The sequence below is a fragment of the Haliotis rufescens genome, unplaced genomic scaffold, assembly GCF_023055435.1.
Source record: "Haliotis rufescens isolate VD_foot unplaced genomic scaffold, xgHalRufe1.0.p SCAF_12, whole genome shotgun sequence".
NCBI lineage: Eukaryota > Metazoa > Mollusca > Gastropoda > Lepetellida > Haliotidae > Haliotis > Haliotis rufescens.
In genome coordinates this window covers 15,553,349-15,571,719 of record NW_025963802.1, presented here as the reverse complement: position 1 = coordinate 15,571,719, position 18,371 = coordinate 15,553,349, and the positions used below count along the sequence as shown (strand labels likewise).

Genomic DNA, 18,371 nt, shown 5'->3' with positions numbered 1-18,371 from the left:
TTTTAGTCCTTAAAATGTTAACATATAGTAACACCCTTAAAAATAGCAAATGTCTGCTAGTCCTTATGATACCTTAATTATTGAGCAGATTGGCAAAGACTACAGGACTAGTGGCAGTTTCTAACGCTGTTTATCGCCATTTCCTCAAAGCTCCAAAAATATTAACATGCCATGTGCTGTGCATGACTTCCAGGCTTTGACCTTAATCTATACAATATCCAACAATTTTCAACAATTTGATTTATGGACTGAACAACTAACAGTGCAACCAGACTACTGTATTAAACTGGCAATGAATCATGCAAATATGTTTCACAGTAAGCTCAAAAGATCACCTTGGCCTTTGATAGACATGCAACCCACATTTCATGTAGGATTTATAAAGATATGTGCACATATACACATAAAATTCCATGCATGTCTCAGAAACTGACAATGATATTACCATGTTTCACAAAAACCTGAATGCTGACCTTGACATTTGATTAATCTTAATCAAAACCTATTACAAAAGGATCCTGTTTGGCATTTTCAGAGAATGCATTCCAACTTTAATCATAAATGCAGGAATATTTTTTTGAGATTATAACCCCACAGGAAAAACATAAAGAACACATATTTCTGATATTTGCTCATTGTGCACATGTCACTTTATAGTTATCCTAGGCATTTGATTGGCTGACTGTGGAGTCATAGGACTACTTTTATTCCCTACTAGGGAGGGGGAGAGGGATAGGGAGGGAGGGGAGATGGAGAGAGAGAGAGAGAGAGAGAGAGAGAGACGGAGAGAGAGAGATGGAAAGAGAGAGAGAGAGAGAGAGAGAGAGAGAGAGAGAGAGAGAATGGAAAAGCGAGAGGGAGAGGGAGGGGGAGATGGAGGAGAGGAAAAGGAGGGGAAGGGGGAGGAGAGGGAGGGGGTAGGAGAGGTAGGGGGGGAGAGGGAGGAGAAGAGGGGGAGAGGGGAGGAAGAGGGAGGGGGAGAGGGAAGAGGAGAGAGATAGGAAGGGGAGAAGGAGAGAGAGAGGGGAGGAAAAGGAAGAGAGGGAAAAGGAGAGGGAGGGGGAGAGGGAAGGGAAGAGGGGAAAGGAGAGGGGGAGGAAGAGGAAGGGAGAGAGGGAAAAGGAGAGAGAGAGGAAGAGGGAGAGGGAAAAGGAGTGAGAGAGGGAGGGGAAAAGGAATGAGAGAGGAAGAGGGAGGGGGAGAGGGAAAAGGAGAGAGAGAGGGAGGGGAAAAGGAGTAAGAGAGGGAGAGGGAAAGGAGAGGGAGAGGGAGAGGGAGAGTACTTGAATTTCTTCGCTTTAATTGTCTCTTCAAATAAACGTTCACTAAATCACTTTTAATAATCTTGTTTTGAGCTCAGCGACTGCGATAATACTCACATTATTTTGGCATCACACTCTGACACAACAAGTATAAAGACATGCACTTGTATGAAAGACGACACTTAAAATGTTATCCTTGACCCAAATTGTGACAGCTTAAAACACAATAACCATGTTATAGGGCCTGCATCTGTCTAGGATAAATGGGTCACGTGTACGCTCACTGTGCATTATGTAACTACTTGACTGTTTGAAAACACACATGACATATTATTATCATAAGTTATTGGTATGTTTAAGATCAACAATTGTTAACATCCCAATTGCTGACTTGTAGGGGATTATAAAGAGCCAGTGTCAGGTGTATGTCTTGTCAGCTTGTCATTTCAATAACAGTTTGATAAATAACCAACGATCTATGAGGGGAAGCACTTAACTCTGTAAAGGCTGTAACTAGAGAACCAACGTTTTCTTAAATGAATAGTATATATATTACAATATTTTGATGAAGACAATAATAAGAAAACAAACCTTAATAATGTTATATAGACTTAATCATGCCTAGAATTTATTCTGCAGATATTGTTTTGTTTTGTTTTTCAAATTGTTACAACATTTATAAACCTAATGCAGGTAACATCTCAAAATGATGATGGATGCATATGTACTGACTGGCCATTTATCCTAAGACACTTGTCATGCTTAAACAGTTCACTTGGCCAAAATGTAAATGAAATAATCTACATAGGTACATGTATAGGTAAATGTCACTTGAGTGAGAGTTGGGTTCTACACCACTCCCAACAGTATTCCAGTTATATCACAGCATGTCAGCTTAATGTGGGATTGGTTGGTTGGTTGTTTAACGCCGCACTCAGCAATATTCCAGTCATATGACGGCGGTCTGTAAATAATCGAGTCTGGACCAGACAATCCAGTGATTAATATCATGAACATCGATCCATGCAATTGGGATCGATGACATGTATCAACCAAGTCAGCGAGCCTGACCACCCGATCCCGTTAGTCGCCTTTTACGACAAGCATAGTCGCCTTTTACGGCAAGTATGGGTTGCTGAAGACCTATTCTACCCCGGAATCTTCACATGTGGGAGGATAGCCCAAAGTGATAAGGGTCTCCGACATTTTGGACCATGGTGAAATCTATGAGCATGAGTATGGTGCTGACAAACCTGGAAACATAACTGGCCCGAACTCGGATTTGAATCGATAAAAGGTTTCTGGCATGCCCAAGGGACACAACTGTACAGCGAATTCGCTGGGCCCCCAAATGTTGTTTTTGTGTGTTGTTTAACGCCTCACTCAGTAATATTCCAGATGTATGACACAGTCTGTAAATAATCGAGTCTGGACCAGACAATCCAGTGATTGACATCATGAGCATCAATATGAGCAGTTGGGATATGATGATATGCATCAACCAAGACAGCGAGTTGACCACCCGATCCTGTTAGTCACCTCCTACAAGCATGGTCGCCTTTTAGCACAAGCATGGGTTGCTGAAGACCTATTCTAAAATGTCACATGAGAGAAGGTTGTTTTATAGCACAGTATACACTATCAAGGGTCTGTCAGATTTTGTTTAAGCATTCAAAACCAGCAAACAGCCAGTCAAACACATTGACACAACCCAAAGCCCGTTTTAATCATCTCTCATGAGTGCAGGGGTACAGGGGACTTCGTCTGAAACCTTGACAACATTTTTCGTCCTCTTGACAACAAACTTGTTAAAAATTCTGAGACAGGCGATAAATTTTTTTGAAATATTATTGTCACACAGCATTATCCTCAGAGATCGAGGTAGTATATCATAACCAGATTCTATTTTAATACTGTCTGTTTACAACAGCGTGAGATAATACCAGGTAGAGGTCAAGGTGAGACTCACTGTGCCATGGTGTGTACCAACAGCGACCCTGTCTACGTGATGACAGCCACATTGATATATGCCAAGGGACAATCCCCAAGGTCCAACTTCTTTACTGTCCTTGACAAAAAATAATCTTGAATAATGACAGGATGTAAAGTATGGTATTTATTCAGCTTGCATTCAATCAGTTATCAAAGCGACACTGGGAACTAGTACAATTCAACATGTTGTTGGAGGAAAGAAATCTTCTCACTTATCTGTACTGACATTTGCTATGTGCCTGACTTGCTGTCTTGTATATATAACTATATATTATTTGCTAAAATGTTTACTTTTTTGTATACATTCTGTAACCAAGAGTTCTCTAAGGTCAAACTTGGTACAAAGTAGTCCTTGCAACAGTTCTAAGGAAGCCATGGATTGGTATGTCTGCTCTGTTAAGCCTTGTTAAGCCAAAATGTGTTTGTATTTAGTCTGTAATTAAGACTGCAATGCATTATGAGTAAAACAATGTCTGATGTGAGCGTGTTGTACAATATGTTTTACTGGGTCACTCCACACATATTATAGAAGAAATTTAGTGTCCAAACATAATTATGCCTTACTTATAAACAAAACAAATAAAATTAATTTTTAACAAGACACAAAGTGAGCAGGGCTCACTAATACCCAGGACCTTGACTCTAACATATTTCTAATTTCAAGACTTGAAAGAAGCAAAACCGCTTATTGAAATCAAAATTTGCACCTCACCTCTCCTATTGGTATAGAAACTGTAACTATAAAATTGTTTTCTCAATATAGGTCGCATAAATGTTTCAGTACCAAATTCGGAGTACAAAAAAAGGAAAATGGCTGTCATTTTTAAGAAAAGTAAAATATTGAAAACAAACTTTGCACTGCACCTCTCCTATTGGTATAGAAACTGTACCCCCAATTGGAAAGAATCCATGAAGTAGTTTTCAAGCTATAGATCACAAAAATGTTGAAGTTTAAAAAAAATACAAGTTCACAACATGAAAAACATTATATATTTTTTCAGAAAATGCACTGCTTTTATTAGTATTAGCGTTAGAAAGTGGCACTTGTCCTGTAGTCCTTGCCAAACTGTCCAGTAGTTAAGATATCACAAGGACGAGTAGAAATTTGCCGTCTTTAAGGATTTTGCTATATGTTATCATTATAAGGACTTGTGGACATTGCTGAGTATGGAAACTGTTCCCTAAATTTCAAAAGAATCTATGAAGTAGTTTTCATGTTATAGGTCACAAAAATGTTAGCAAAACATTTTTTAAGTAAAACAATGTAAAAACTGTATTTTTTTCCGAATATCCAATTATAGAAATAAAACTTTGCAGTGCGTATAGGAAGAGATCACCAATGTTCACCTATGCCCTAGATTTAGAAGAGTTCAGCCCGCCTCCGTGGTCTAGTGGTAGAGCGTCCGCCCGGAGAGCGGAAGGTCCAGGGTTTGATCCCCGGCTGCATCATACAAAAAGACGTTAAAAGATGGTACTTGTTGTAACCCTGTCTGGTGCTTGGCATTAAGGGGCTAAAACAAGGACTGGTCGGCTCGGAGTCAGTATACTGTGTCTGAGTGGGGTATTCATGTTAAACTGCGGCATGGTATCTCAGTGGGCTAGCACTATTAATCGGCATCAGTCCGGACTAGTACAAGCAGCCACACACACAAACACACATGCATGCACGTCGTATATAAATGCAATAATCTTGGACGCGACGTTAAACCCCATTTCACCTCACCTAACCTAGAAGAGTTCAACACTTTCTAGGACATCAAAAATATCTTTGCTCTTTTTACATATTGGGCACAACAAACCCAGCATTGTTCAGTTGTAAATATGTAAACAATAACTCAAACTTTTTGATAACGCATTACACATCTTATCGCTTTATCACACTGATAATCATGTTACACCTGTCTTGGCCTAGTAGATAACGTGAGGTGTGATGGCAGTCACGCAGTCATTCCTCTCCGAGTGAGTGACAGGATCAGGTTGTCACGTAATGACGCTGGAAACACATACCCGAATTACTTGTGTTATCTAACAAGGCCAAGGTCTGCTATATTCCCACGTATGACCTACATCCCCACGATGACATGTCCATATCTCACTTCTGGGGGAATGGGAAAAAGATCCCTCGGTATGACATTCATCTCCTGCCTTATGTGAAGATGCGTCATTTAAGAGGGTTTTCAAAAAGATTTATGCCACAATAACACTATCATAAAAGTGAGTAGGTCAAAATATAAGGTTTAATGTAAATTGAAGATACAAAACCTCTTTGTGTAAATCAAAATTAAATGCTTTTCAGAACAGTAGAAAAACGTTTCCTACGAGTTTGAGGCATTGTCATTGCAAGTTGTACGGTAAAATACGAAGTCCATGAAAAAAATAAGCATATTTGTTGCTGCATTCAACAACTTACTGAGTAAAATTTGAAAACCCATTTGTGTTGGTTTTGCTGACTTTTCTTGTCCAGACTTGTTTATTTACAGTAGACCGTCATATTGCTGACCAACAAACAAACAAACAAACAAAATGACCTTCCCCATTAGGACCGGTTTATTCAGCCTGTGACAAACACTTTTGAGTCAACTAGACTCATCTTGGATCTTAGCATAATCTTTTGTACATTTTCGTGTGATCATATGGACCTTTGTTAGTTCCCACCCTTGCCGAACTAGGCTGAAATTATGGAGTTATATTTTGGCTGGACTAACGAGTCTATGCATGATCCAATCAAAATCGTGAAATTAAACTGACAATCGGTTCATAGACAGTTTGGGGACTGCAGTGTAGATTTCGGTCGATAGTAGGATTTGCAGAGCATGTGTTCCGTCAACTGGGCGTCGACAGATAATTTCCAAATCTTTCCATGTTTTTAACGAAGGTACTCAAGTGATTTGATGCACTTCACGAGGTAAGGCCCACTTTATTACAATAAAAGTCTTGATTATTGATCAGATCGTCATGACTGGGCACCGCTATTTTGTTTGAAGCAAACGCAAGTGATATGAAAGATGGATCTGATTGGTCAATAGAAGTAACATAGAAGGGACATAACACATAAACGCCACTGGTGGCGCTACGATCAAACCCAGAAATTCCAGCACAGTTCAGCAAGGCTGAAAACTGGACTTATAATTTCATTAACCCTTTCGCCCCGACTGCCCGATTTATCGGGCAGGATAAACCGTGTCCCAGGACCCGGCTGCCCGAAAAATCGGGCAGCATAAGCCGAGGCCCAGAACCCGGCTGCCCGATAAATCGGGCGGCGCGAGCGTGTTTACAAAATTGCTCTTTCTACTTCCTTTCTCGTGTGTAATCTCGTTCTAAATATGGAAACGAGATCTACACGTATTGACACGTCATTCGATGGAATTTCCCCGTCTTTTTGGCGCGAAAATCGCGGGTATGTCACCTGTTTTCGCGACAGGTATTTTTCTCGCTTGAATCGTAAATCAAGCGTAATGGCGGCCAACTACGATTCGGATAGCGATCAGATGATTAACAACGACTATATCGGGAATAATAATGTGTTTGAATTGAATAATTTACGCGAAGGGGAGAGGGAATTTCGCGAATATTTTCGTGAAGATTTTGACGGTTTCGACGAGGTGTCCCCCCCCCGCCAACTTTCGAGAATGGGAGTGGCAGAGGGACACACGACAGTGGAGACATGAGGGATTTTGAAGAGGCGACCGGATTCAAGAATATATATTGACACGGTGAGTGAAGAGTCGTGCTATTGATTTTTTCCAACTGTTTTACAATGATTCTGTGTTTGAACAGATTATCAGTGCGACGAATGAGAATGCAGCCTACACGTGAACGAGCGATCACAACAACAACAAAGGTGAGTGGCATGACGTATCTGTTTCTTTTTTTAAAAATTTATTTTTCTGATCGCAATCCGAATTGTAGTTTGCCGGTTTGTCGTATGTCCTTATATTTCGCTCAATTTGAATAAAATTTATTTCCATATTCATGTTTGTTTTCTTGTTTTTTACATCTTAATTTAAATTTTAGTAACTGTAATGATTATTTATTTATTAATTGATTTAATAAAGTACTGATTTAATTTATTATGCAATTGTAAATAGCAGTGTATTGTAAATATGTTATCACAACTTGTATATTTGCAGAACTTGAATTTACGATCTTTCCGTCCTTTTACAATGTTTCCCTCTTCAGATCAATCTGTGTTATCTTCCCTGTGATGTCATTCTTATAGTAGCTGTGGTTCAATGTTCAGATAATGTGATAAATAACTTTTTAAAAACTTAAATACTTAATTTTTGTTTCAAATCCTGAAAAAGAACAAAATAAATCAAATATTTGTGTTTTTACCTGTGTTAACGAGTTTACCTGCGTTAACAAGTTTACCTGTGTTAACGAGTTTACCTAAGAGGCTGTAAGTGTATCATAAGTAATATGTGACATCAGTATAGAAAACAAAGTCAGTACCAAGAGTTGTAAACTTGTTTATTTGTTTACAGATGTGCATGAAGAGAATTTACCTGTAACACCTGGGATTACCTGTGCCGTCCAAGATGACAAGACCACTGTGTTATGTTTACCTTGTATCTGTGATTTATTTTTGTGATTTGTAATACAATTTGAGCCAAAATTCATTGTCTGTTTTCATTTTTTCAGTGTTTTCAAGTTTTATTTCACTTGTAAACACCTGTAATTAGAAAATAACAAAGGTTAGAGACAATAACAACAAAGAATATTAAAGTATACTTAATCCTCTTTACAATGGTATATGATAAATGTATATTAAAAGCAAGTTTCTGGTAGAAAAAGTGCATCAAAAATGATAGTGTGATTTTCCAATAATACTGCCAGGGAGGCCAGTGTACAGGCCTTGTCAGTGTCAGGGACTGCAGGGTCTCAAGGGACATAACTCTGGGGCAGCCAGTGATGAAAGAGTTAACTCCCTTGCCTTGGGAGGATGAGGTAACCAGGCCAAAAACAATTTTACAAGACCCAGGCTCCGAACTTTGCAGAAATCACAGACTGCTTATTAACAAACAGGAAACTACACTGAGCAGAGCTGTGTGGAGCTTGGAGGAATCTGTGCGGACACAAGGGAATCTGTGACATCCTGATTGGTTGCAATATATGAGAGTCTCTCAATGCCAAGGACACTCTTGATAAAAAGGTTATTTATAGGGGGTCCTTTGTGTAGAATATTTGTCAATAGGCCAATAGCCTTGGTATACTCTGCAGTTGGAATTATATGCAGCCAATAGTTATATATTCTTGGCACGCATTTTGAGATGTTTTCCTTGTGATGTTATTCCCCCTTTGTCGGGATAAAGGGTCAGTGACACACTGATACAAGCAATGAAGAAGTTGTCATCCACAACTAGCGTCTTTTTGTTCTTCCATATTCTGAATACCTATCAAAGACTTACAGTACATATAAGTTGAAAAATATCCCATTGTTAGAAATTTATGAGGTTCCAAGGTTTTCTGCTATAGACATTTTACTCACAATGTTTTCCCAATATGCCTTGAAAGGACTCTTTAACAATACTGGTAACATACATAAAACACTGGTTGTGTGCCTCCAAACATGACAGAACAAGGCTCTACGTCCAGCAGTCGAAACTAACATTCTTAGACCACTAGTCTTTATAAATAACATATAGCAAAACCCTTAAAAATGGCAGATTTCTACTAGACCTTATGGTACCTTAAGTATTGGGCATTTTGGCAAGGACTACAGGACTAGTGCCAATTTCTAACGCTGTAAGTCTTTGATATGCATATCACCAAAAACATTATGATGATAGCATGATATCAGTTGCCAAGTAAATCAAACCACTACATATTTTATGTAGAGTGAGTGCGTTGAGGTCATGCCACTTTGACATCTTTTCAAACTGAGTAAACAATAAACAAGACAATGTTGGGAAGCTTGCTGATTATTTGGTTCTGCCTGGCTGCCATTGTAGGCTTGTTTACATGGTGTACTCCTGGCTTCATGTGTTTCCACACAACAACAGTGTATGCAAGATACGCTAAGATAAATACTGGGATACATTCAAATATTCTGTTCATTATATAATCACTAAAACAAGACCAAGGTTTTTCAGTTATATTTTGTAGACTGGCCTTTTGATATAAATCTAATGTTGATTTTTGGATTGTAAAAGTCACAATTTATTCACAAAAAAATTCCATGATGTGAATTAACCCTGCAACCTCACATGTTTAGTTTTGTAACCCACTGTTTTCCAACTAAGCCACCGGGGCAGGTGATGAAAGTCTGTTCAATCTTACATGTCATGACTTCAGTTGTGTACATGCTGCACGTGTCTTTCTCATGCACATTTTTCCTTTTATAATGCAATGCACCGTATTGTTTCACAATACAATATCCCCAAGTCTTCTTATTCTTTCTTGTATTTCTTGCATTTAGACGGTTTATAAGACGTCTTGACTGAGAATGTAAGCCCAGGATGCATCACCAATAACCCTCTGCCTCTGGCTTACTTTCTCAGTCAAGACCCCAGAGTCGGTATTTATCCCTTACTTAAACCACAATGTACTTACAAAAACATTACTTCCAGACCTTGTCCTTGACCAAGACAATCTTTTTCAGATCCAACTCTTACCTATTCTAACCAGGATCTGTCCGGGTTGGAATGCACAAGTAAACAGGCAACAGTAACAGACACTATATATGAAACAAATGTTTCAAAATAGCCTCAGAGATGACCCTGAACTTTAATAGACATTGCAGCACCATTAGATGTGGTAGGATTTGTAAAGATACAAGCAAATATAAAGTTTCATGCCTGTAGAGGTAGCCATGCCTCAGAAACCATGTTCTACAAAAAGCTGAACACTGACCTTGACCTTTGTGTTATTTGACCTATAGTATACCTTTCCAAAGCAGTGCCCCATCCTAAAGAAGGTATTTAGAAAGTTTAATGATACATGTACATGCATTTACACTTTTTGAGAATGTGGAGCAACAAGCATTTGAGAGACTTTTTTCTATTTCATGACCTTGGCCTTTAATCTTTTTATTGCAAGTGCCAAAAGAACTCCAAGGTCCATGTGTATGTAATAAGACCATCTTAGGAAATCCTCTAATGTCAATAATCTTGGCGCCAAAGTCACACATAAATGATACCACTGCTGAAAATATCCTCCATGGTGTCCTTGACCTTTGACATAAGAGCATTTGACATTGGATGTGGTAGGATTACTGAAAACACCCATGTAAATATAGAACCATGTAAACATATCATCTGTAATGTCAATAATCTTTGTGCAGTTGTCACTAGAAAACACCGAGACAACAGCTCAGTATCACACACATGTCTAGACTACAAATGGGTTTCAGACAGCAGACAAGTCTGTCTGCAAGTGTGTCAGTATAGCTGGGATGTGTTGCTATGGTTGTTTTTCACAATTACCTGTATACAACGACTGGTCAGACCGAAGTGTGGACTTCCCATCTTTGGCATAGAATCCTTCTGTGACGACCTTCATGATGACTGAATACCTCACACAGCCGGAAAACACCTCCATTATGAACGTTCTGTCGCCATCTTCTGTTACCTAGCAACCAATAATAAAAGAGATATAATGTCAATGTCACATGAAGGGAACCCTTATTAACCAATTCTATGGACAAAAAAACAAAATTTAATAATTCTGTATACAGCATGACTATCGCCTAAAGTGCATATTGTTAAATATGATTACAAATTCCAAATATTTTCTCATTGCTTTGATATCAGTGAGAGGAATAATTGACACTTCACTCATTGATGGACAATTTGGGCCCAGGGGATCTGCATTAAGAGAAATTTAACAAGACTTCAGTAATCATAATGAAAACAATCAGATTTGTTCACATGAACATGCATAAAAATTAGTCTCTTTTCAAAGCTGGCCTGTTGTGGACTAAATGAAGAGATAAGGCTAAATGTGTGAAGACTAATGTCGATTTATAGTGCTAGCCCACTGAGATACCATGCCACAGTTAAACAATAATACCCCACTCAGACACAGTATACTTCCTCCGAGCCGACCAGTCCTTGTTTTAGCCCCATAATGCCAAGCACTAGACAGGGTAACAACAAGTACCATATATTAACGTCTTTTGGTTAGACGGGGCTGGGGATCAAACCTCCAACATTCTGCAACATTCAGACACTCTATGCACTAGACCACTGGGACGATCGATTTTCTAGAGGATGTAGGTAAAGATAGCAGAAAGGTCACAGCCTTGATCATATTTAGATTTTCTCTTCAATTACAGAAAAAAATCAGCCTTCTTCACTCAATTTAGGACTACTTATGGTCTTGAGCAGGCAATAACTCAACAAGCAGACAAAGGGAAAGAGTATTTTCAAGTCATATGAATCTCTCTTATGTCCACAAGGCCGTAGTTAACTTTTTTTGACAGGGAGGGCAAATATTTGTACAAGTATCACTTGTCCCCAACTTGATTCAAATAAAACTGTTTTCTATAAAAAAAATCCAGGTGGGCAACTGCCCCCCCTGCTCCCCGGCTGGCTACGGCACTGGTCCAAATGACTTACAAATTTGAGTTCCAAATCATTTGCAATTGGCTAAAAAAGTCCCTCATCATATAAGGTACACATTACATACTCTAAAAAAAAGGAGGTATACATAGGTACTGGATGTCATTCAATAGAGAAGATGCACACATAATGTGGTGGAAGGCCTGGCGTGTATACACAGTCCAGGCACTGATGCACTGACAAGACGTCGGGGGTAACTCTGTTATGACTTCTGCCTTGAGGACAGCTTGGCAGCATCAACCCACAGAAGCATCAGTTCCCGAATATCATTCTTGTAGTGCCAAAAGCAGGCCCTCAAGTGTGTGAGGTGGTCGATACCTCCGACAAACTCAGCAATCAAGGATATCCCAGTGATGATAATTCGGAGATGGGTCAGGTGATTGTGCTGGCCATGTTAATGTTCCTTTGCCACCATTGGCATTTCTGCGTGATTGAGTTGGGTTTCGCGATGCTTTTTGCAATATTCCATCAATATCACAGCGGGGGACATTAGAAGTGGGCTTCACACATTGTACCCATGTGGGGAGTCGAACCCGAGCCTTCAGTGTAACGAGCAAATGCTTTAACCACAAGGCTACCACACCACCCCTAGCATCCCTGAAGGGAAGGACATGACATTGTAGGATCTCATTTCTGAAGGTAACTCTGTGAGTGTACCTTCAACACGGACCAGTGCCGTTCCGGGCACCATGAAGGATACCAGCCCACACAACAACACTTCCACCTCCAAAACACTGAACCTACTGCACACAGTTCGGGGCATAGCATATATCGATGTCTGTTGATACGAACATGTCCATCAGCATGTATCAGTAGAAATGTGATTTATCACAACAGTCGACCCGTGAAGATTCCGGGGTAGAATAGGTCTTCAGCAACCCATACTTGCCGTAAAAGGCGATAATGCTTGTCGAGAAAGGCGACTAACGGGATCGGGTGGTCAGGCTAGCTGACTTGGTTGATATATGTCATCGATCCCAATTGCGTAGATCGATGCTCATGATGTCAATCACTGGATTGTCTGGTCCAGACTCAATTACTTTACAGACAGCCGTCATATGACTGGAATATTGCTGAGTGCGGCGTTAAACAACAAACAAACATCACAACAGTCCTCCACCTTGCACATGCCCATACCAGTCGCTGTCTGCATAGTTGACATTTGTTCCCACTTGTCTGTGAGCAACAATATCTTAAGGATGGTCAGAAGTGATATTCTCCGTAGTCCAGGAACATGGTCAGCAGTTGAGGTTCAAATCATGAATCCGTCATGTAGATGTCGAACCTGACATTGTAATCCTGGGCAGGGGTGGTTACTCCAGGTCGACCTGACCTTGATTTGTTCCTGTGTTGTATCATGCCGATGACCTGTGGATCACAACCCTGTCACACCCAGGTGCCCCGATTGTTGTGATGCCCTAGCTTGTAATCAGCCAATAGCATTGTTGTATTTGGCTTCCACCATTTTTGGCATTTTATTGAAGCCTAGCATGACTTCACGTGAGTTCTGTAGATCTGGGTTGTGTTGGCCTTTCATCCCCAACCAACAGATGCCTCAGCATGGGTGCTCACAGGCCAGCATGAGTTAATGGCTTTGTGCATTTCACAAAATCTATGAACATGGATGTTCATTTTCTAGAACACATCGACAATTGTATGTTCATCATTGTTCATATTTCATGAACATTAATTCATTCTCCATTTCTAAAAGATTATTTATTTGCAGGTGTATACTTTTTTAAGAGTATATTTTGGGATTTCTGTTTGTTTACCAAATTATACTCAAACAACAAACAAACACTACAAGTCGGCAGCAAATGTCAGAAAACATTCCCAAATTAGAATTACAAATTTCACAATTCAAACTTTAATTGTTATAACTAATGTAATGGCTTGATAGGATTGACCTGAATTTTGCAGATAACAAAGCCAATATAGAAGAAGATTTAATGCTTAGTTACATATTAATACATTGAACATATTGCTAACATACAATATTAAAAATACCTTCAAATCTACGAAAATAAGAACTTAAAAAAAATATTCAAATCTTTATCAAATAACATATTTTTCCTCAATTTGCCTAGGGCACTTTGTTTGGAATCCCATATAAACCCCTCATGATATTATCATTATAACTGCATTTCATATGTGAAATGTCAAGTCGATTGCAAAAAATTATGTCAGTACATAGAGATCTTAATGATCTTTTAAAACAGAAAAAACGGTTAGGCCATTAAGCTTGAAATACTAACACATGACAAGCTGACACAATGATACAATACGCCAGCAAGATAACAGGTTTATTGATGCAACTCTAACATACCTGGTGTTGCTTCAGATAGGAATTGATTTGTTCCTCTAATGATGTCATCTCACTGTCATACGTGTCAATGACACGGGTGCAGTGTCCCAAGAGCTGACCGTGGTTCATTGTTGATGGTTAGATGGTCAGGGGAAGCTGAACAGAATCAATTGTGCAGCTGATCTGGAATAAGACAGGCGGCAAGATCATCAACAGCATCATAAACATCTCCCATAGCCATGTCAAGGCCAAGAATGTGGAAGGTGAGAGTTTGAATATTAAACAAACCTCTGCAACTGTTTCTGTGATGGTGCTTATGGGGATTATGCAGGTCTTGATTGAACTATATAAAACATTAGGGGTGAAACGATACAGCAAGGTCACGATACAATACGTAGGTCATGATACGTTATGTATCGCGATACACATATTTACGTCAAATCGCATGGAAACTTCTTGACAATTAATATTTCAGAGCAGGTTCAAAAAGAAAAGCTAGCTGTAGACACATGTTCGTAATGGCTATTTTTAGTAGTGAACTTGAAACGCTAATTACAACACATTTTCATATATCTGACTGATAAAAACGTCAGGGGTCATTAAACGAGTAGTAAGTAAATTATTTCAGGTAATATATATGTCTTGCATCGATATAATGAAAAACATATCGTGCATCATATTGTCACATGAAAACTCACGATGCACCGCTTTATCGATATTTTGTTTCTACCCTATAAAACATGCACCAGTGCAAGCTATTACTGAAAATTGCAACCTAATATTTACGTCTACCTGACAACAAGTGCATGTTAAAAAAAATGAAATTTGGGTCTGACAATCCCTTACTTTCCCACACTACAACAGTCTTTGAACACATTCAATATCTCCAAGCTTTATCATACTACAACACTGATCCCTGTGTTATCAAGGTTAAGTGAAATTTGTCATGCTTTCTTGGGTACGAGTAAGTCACGTTCCTATTATGTTTTGCAGCAATACATCTTTAATTACCGGTATGTGAAATCATGACACAGTCATCAGAGATCTGAGATTGTATATAATTAGACCAGTTTGTGCATCTATTATGTCTATGTTTCAACTTTTGATACATGTATGGAACCAGGGTGCAACCTGGTTTTGTCTGCATGGTGCAACTGGGTTTTCAAGTAGTAAGTAAAAGTAAAAGTAAAATCAAGTTCCTTAATCGAGACCTGTATAGATGTTTCGAGAAAAAGCTCCCAATCAACTATTTTCACTTAGGAAATGAGGAATTGGATTTCAGTCAGCTTAAATATCTAAGCAGAAATGTTTTAATGCTATCATTAAAGTGGCATTATTCAAGTCATTACTGCTCAGTCACTTACTTTTTCTACCAATTTTATTTCAATAAATGGGTCTTTTGCATTTAGACAATACAAGTGGATAAATACTAAGCGTGACACAAGCATGGCAGTCAAGTGTAATACTTTGTTTCTTCATTGCCTTTTGTGACAGTCAGCACTATGCTAGATCACAGTATATGGCACCAAGAAGTATCACATATAGCCAATTGGGCAAATATTCGACAAGTTTAAAGAAGCTATTTCACCAAAAATTGGATACGCCATCTGGCTTGACGGTAATGAAAGAAGGATGTTACCAAGGATACGTTAGATCACGGGGGAGGTAATTTGTACAGCACTATGATGTCATTCCATTATGACATTACTTAGGAAATGTACTTCATCACAGGATAAAGTTCAGTCAGCGCCAAACATCTCTTAACACCAACTTGTAATATAATTGTATTCGTAACTTTGTGTATTTGTTATAGTCCTATTAAATAGTATAAGTGTTGTTATTCCTAAGTTATTAACATTTTTTTAATAAACATTCAGTCTACCCATTCCAAATTCCCAACCAGTAATAATTGTGGGGCCATAATTATTTCATGCTAATATTAGGCCTAACTACATGTAGTAACTTAGTATGATTTAGAGGTTACCCATATTGGCAACTGTATTTTATAAACACCCTAAATTTAAAACGAAAACAATGGTACGTACGCGTGATCTTATGTATTTCGAAACCGTTGATTTGTAAACGAAAGAATATCCCCATAAGTAACATAAGTAACACGAAAAATATCACGAAAACAGGAGTCATGAACATATGGCTATTGCTACGGCAACCGTAAACAAATTAATTTATCCGTCATTTGGAGGGATTTGACGTTAATGAAGACATGACTTGAAACATTATTGTGTCAGAGAATCATTATTGATTACCTCGACTAAACCACTAAACGGTGAACCAGCATTAGTCCAAGCGAATCACACACTTTGTCGAATAGTTTAGCTTCCCAAATCAATCTGTCGCCATCTTCTCTTGGTGCATTATGGGAACATACACAAGAAACGATTTTAGGGGGTTCTCCTTGAAGCAATCAATTCATTGAAGTAAACTACATTTGCACTACTTGCCGTTAACAATAACTTATTACGTTATGTATATTTACCAAAGGACGTTTAACTAGTATAAACAAATTACCGGATAATAACGAGGTCACCGGAATTTAATGTAGACGATCTTCCATACGACTAATTCACAGCATACCTAACCAGGCGTATCAAAGTTTGAAACGTAGCCAGCGGTATGTGAGTTGAAGAAACCGGAAATGAGCCCAAGAATTTCGGTATTTTGCTGCATTAAATTTTCTCGGTGACTCAGCACATTCCACTATCTCCCTATAGCTTACGGTAGTGGAGATTGTATCTTTAATAAGATATTCTCGCATTTTTGGGGTCGCAGGGTCCATAATGCATGTAAAAAACTCAGCTAAAAACAGCTTATAACGAACTGTTTATTTTTGTCCCGGTCATTTGCTCTGTATATGCTTATAACGAACAACGGTTATAACGAACTAAAATTAGTGGTCCCTGTGAGTTCGTCATAACCGTAGTAGTACTGTCTCGTTTTAAACTACGCTTCGCTGTGCAGCTGACCTAATTCTGTGCCCATTTCTGACGAAAGGGCAAACAAAGTAAATGCTTCATTCGGGTACTTGGTCCCTCTATTTGGTACGAGTAATCTCACTCTGTGATACAGAACAAGGTTTTATTGATGTTGTTCTTGTGAATTACTTTGTTTACGTCGCATATAGGTCGTTACACCATACAGCCATACCTGGTGGACACAGCCTAGAGAAACGCTTAGTCTCTGAAGATATATAAATTTGATAGAAATAAACCACTCCATTTAAATGAAAAGGGGATCAAGTGAGTTTACCTGTAGATAATCTAGACTTGCTTCTTTCTTAGAGTAGACTAATCACGTTAACGTATACAGAAAACTGAAATGTTTTCAACAAAGAGAAAACAAATATTTGACAGTCTTTTGGCTTGCAAACTTTTCACAAAATCTGCATTTAAAAAAAAGAGTGATTGAGTATGGCTTTACGCCGCTTTTAGCAGTATTCCAGCAATATCACGGCGGTTGACACCAGAAATGGGCTCCATATACACTGTACCTATGTCGGGAATCAAAACTGCGTCTTCGGCGTGACGAACGAACACGTTGACCATTAGGCTACCCAACCGCCCCCATTTATGAATAAACAAAACAGATGCTATCGTATACCATATGCGATATGTTCTTATATATATACCTACAAGGTGAATCGGACATATCGGTAAAAGAAACAAAACAATTCATACCAAATATACAATACAAAACTAACTCCCTTGACCAACAACATAAATCCAATATGTCTCTAGCAGTACTGCGATGTTGTGAGGAACGACTTAAGCCTCTTTTAGCAACACTGCAGCCATACCACAATTGGGGCACGAAAAAATCCTTTTTATTGTCTTCGGGTGATGAGATGAATACACTTGTGAAGCATAAGCAGCTAGAACGTAGGTATCCAATACTGAAAATACACATGTCATTTAATCGATTCGGATAAGGGGTATTTATCACAAAGTTCTCAGGCCCTACCCAAAATATCAAACGGCTGGTCCCTGAGGGTGTGAAGTATCAGGATAAATCTAATTGGTTGGATTAATATATGAGTAGACATGAATATTTAAGCCTTTGGACATTTTCCCACAACTGTCCTTGAGGCCTTTTGTACAACAAATTTCCCGCATAGCACGAACGCATTACTTACCGACATGGTCTTTAATAGTAGGCCCGTTAAGATCCGGGCTAGAATAGGTCTTCAGCAACCCATAGGCGACTATGCTTGTCGTAAAAGGCGACTAACGGGAT

General features: G+C 38.8%; 2 protein-coding genes across 5 annotated transcripts in view; one reads left to right on the top strand and one right to left on the bottom strand.

Moving 5' to 3' along the window:
- The window catches only part of LOC124146083 (cilia- and flagella-associated protein 99-like), a 47,164-nt gene extending 32,887 nt beyond the window's left edge, over positions 1-14,277 (bottom strand). Inside the window, exons 1-2 of the mRNA XM_046516152.2 lie at positions 14,142-14,277; positions 10,679-10,823 (exon numbers count right to left, since the gene is read on the bottom strand). Of these exons, the coding sequence (XP_046372108.2) occupies positions 10,679-10,823; positions 14,142-14,249 (253 nt within the window). The 5' untranslated portion in view covers positions 14,250-14,277. The remainder of the gene's footprint in view (positions 1-10,678; positions 10,824-14,141) is intronic.
- LOC124146084 (uncharacterized protein ZK1073.1-like) overlaps positions 14,250-18,371 on the top strand; it is an 80,905-nt gene continuing 76,783 nt past the window's right edge. For all 4 annotated transcript variants that reach the window (XM_046516154.2, XM_048393389.1, XM_048393387.1 and 1 more), the window contains exon 1: positions 14,250-14,383. In XM_046516154.2, coding sequence (XP_046372110.1) covers positions 14,360-14,383 — 24 coding nt within the window. In that variant the 5' untranslated portion in view covers positions 14,250-14,359. The remainder of the gene's footprint in view (positions 14,384-18,371) is intronic.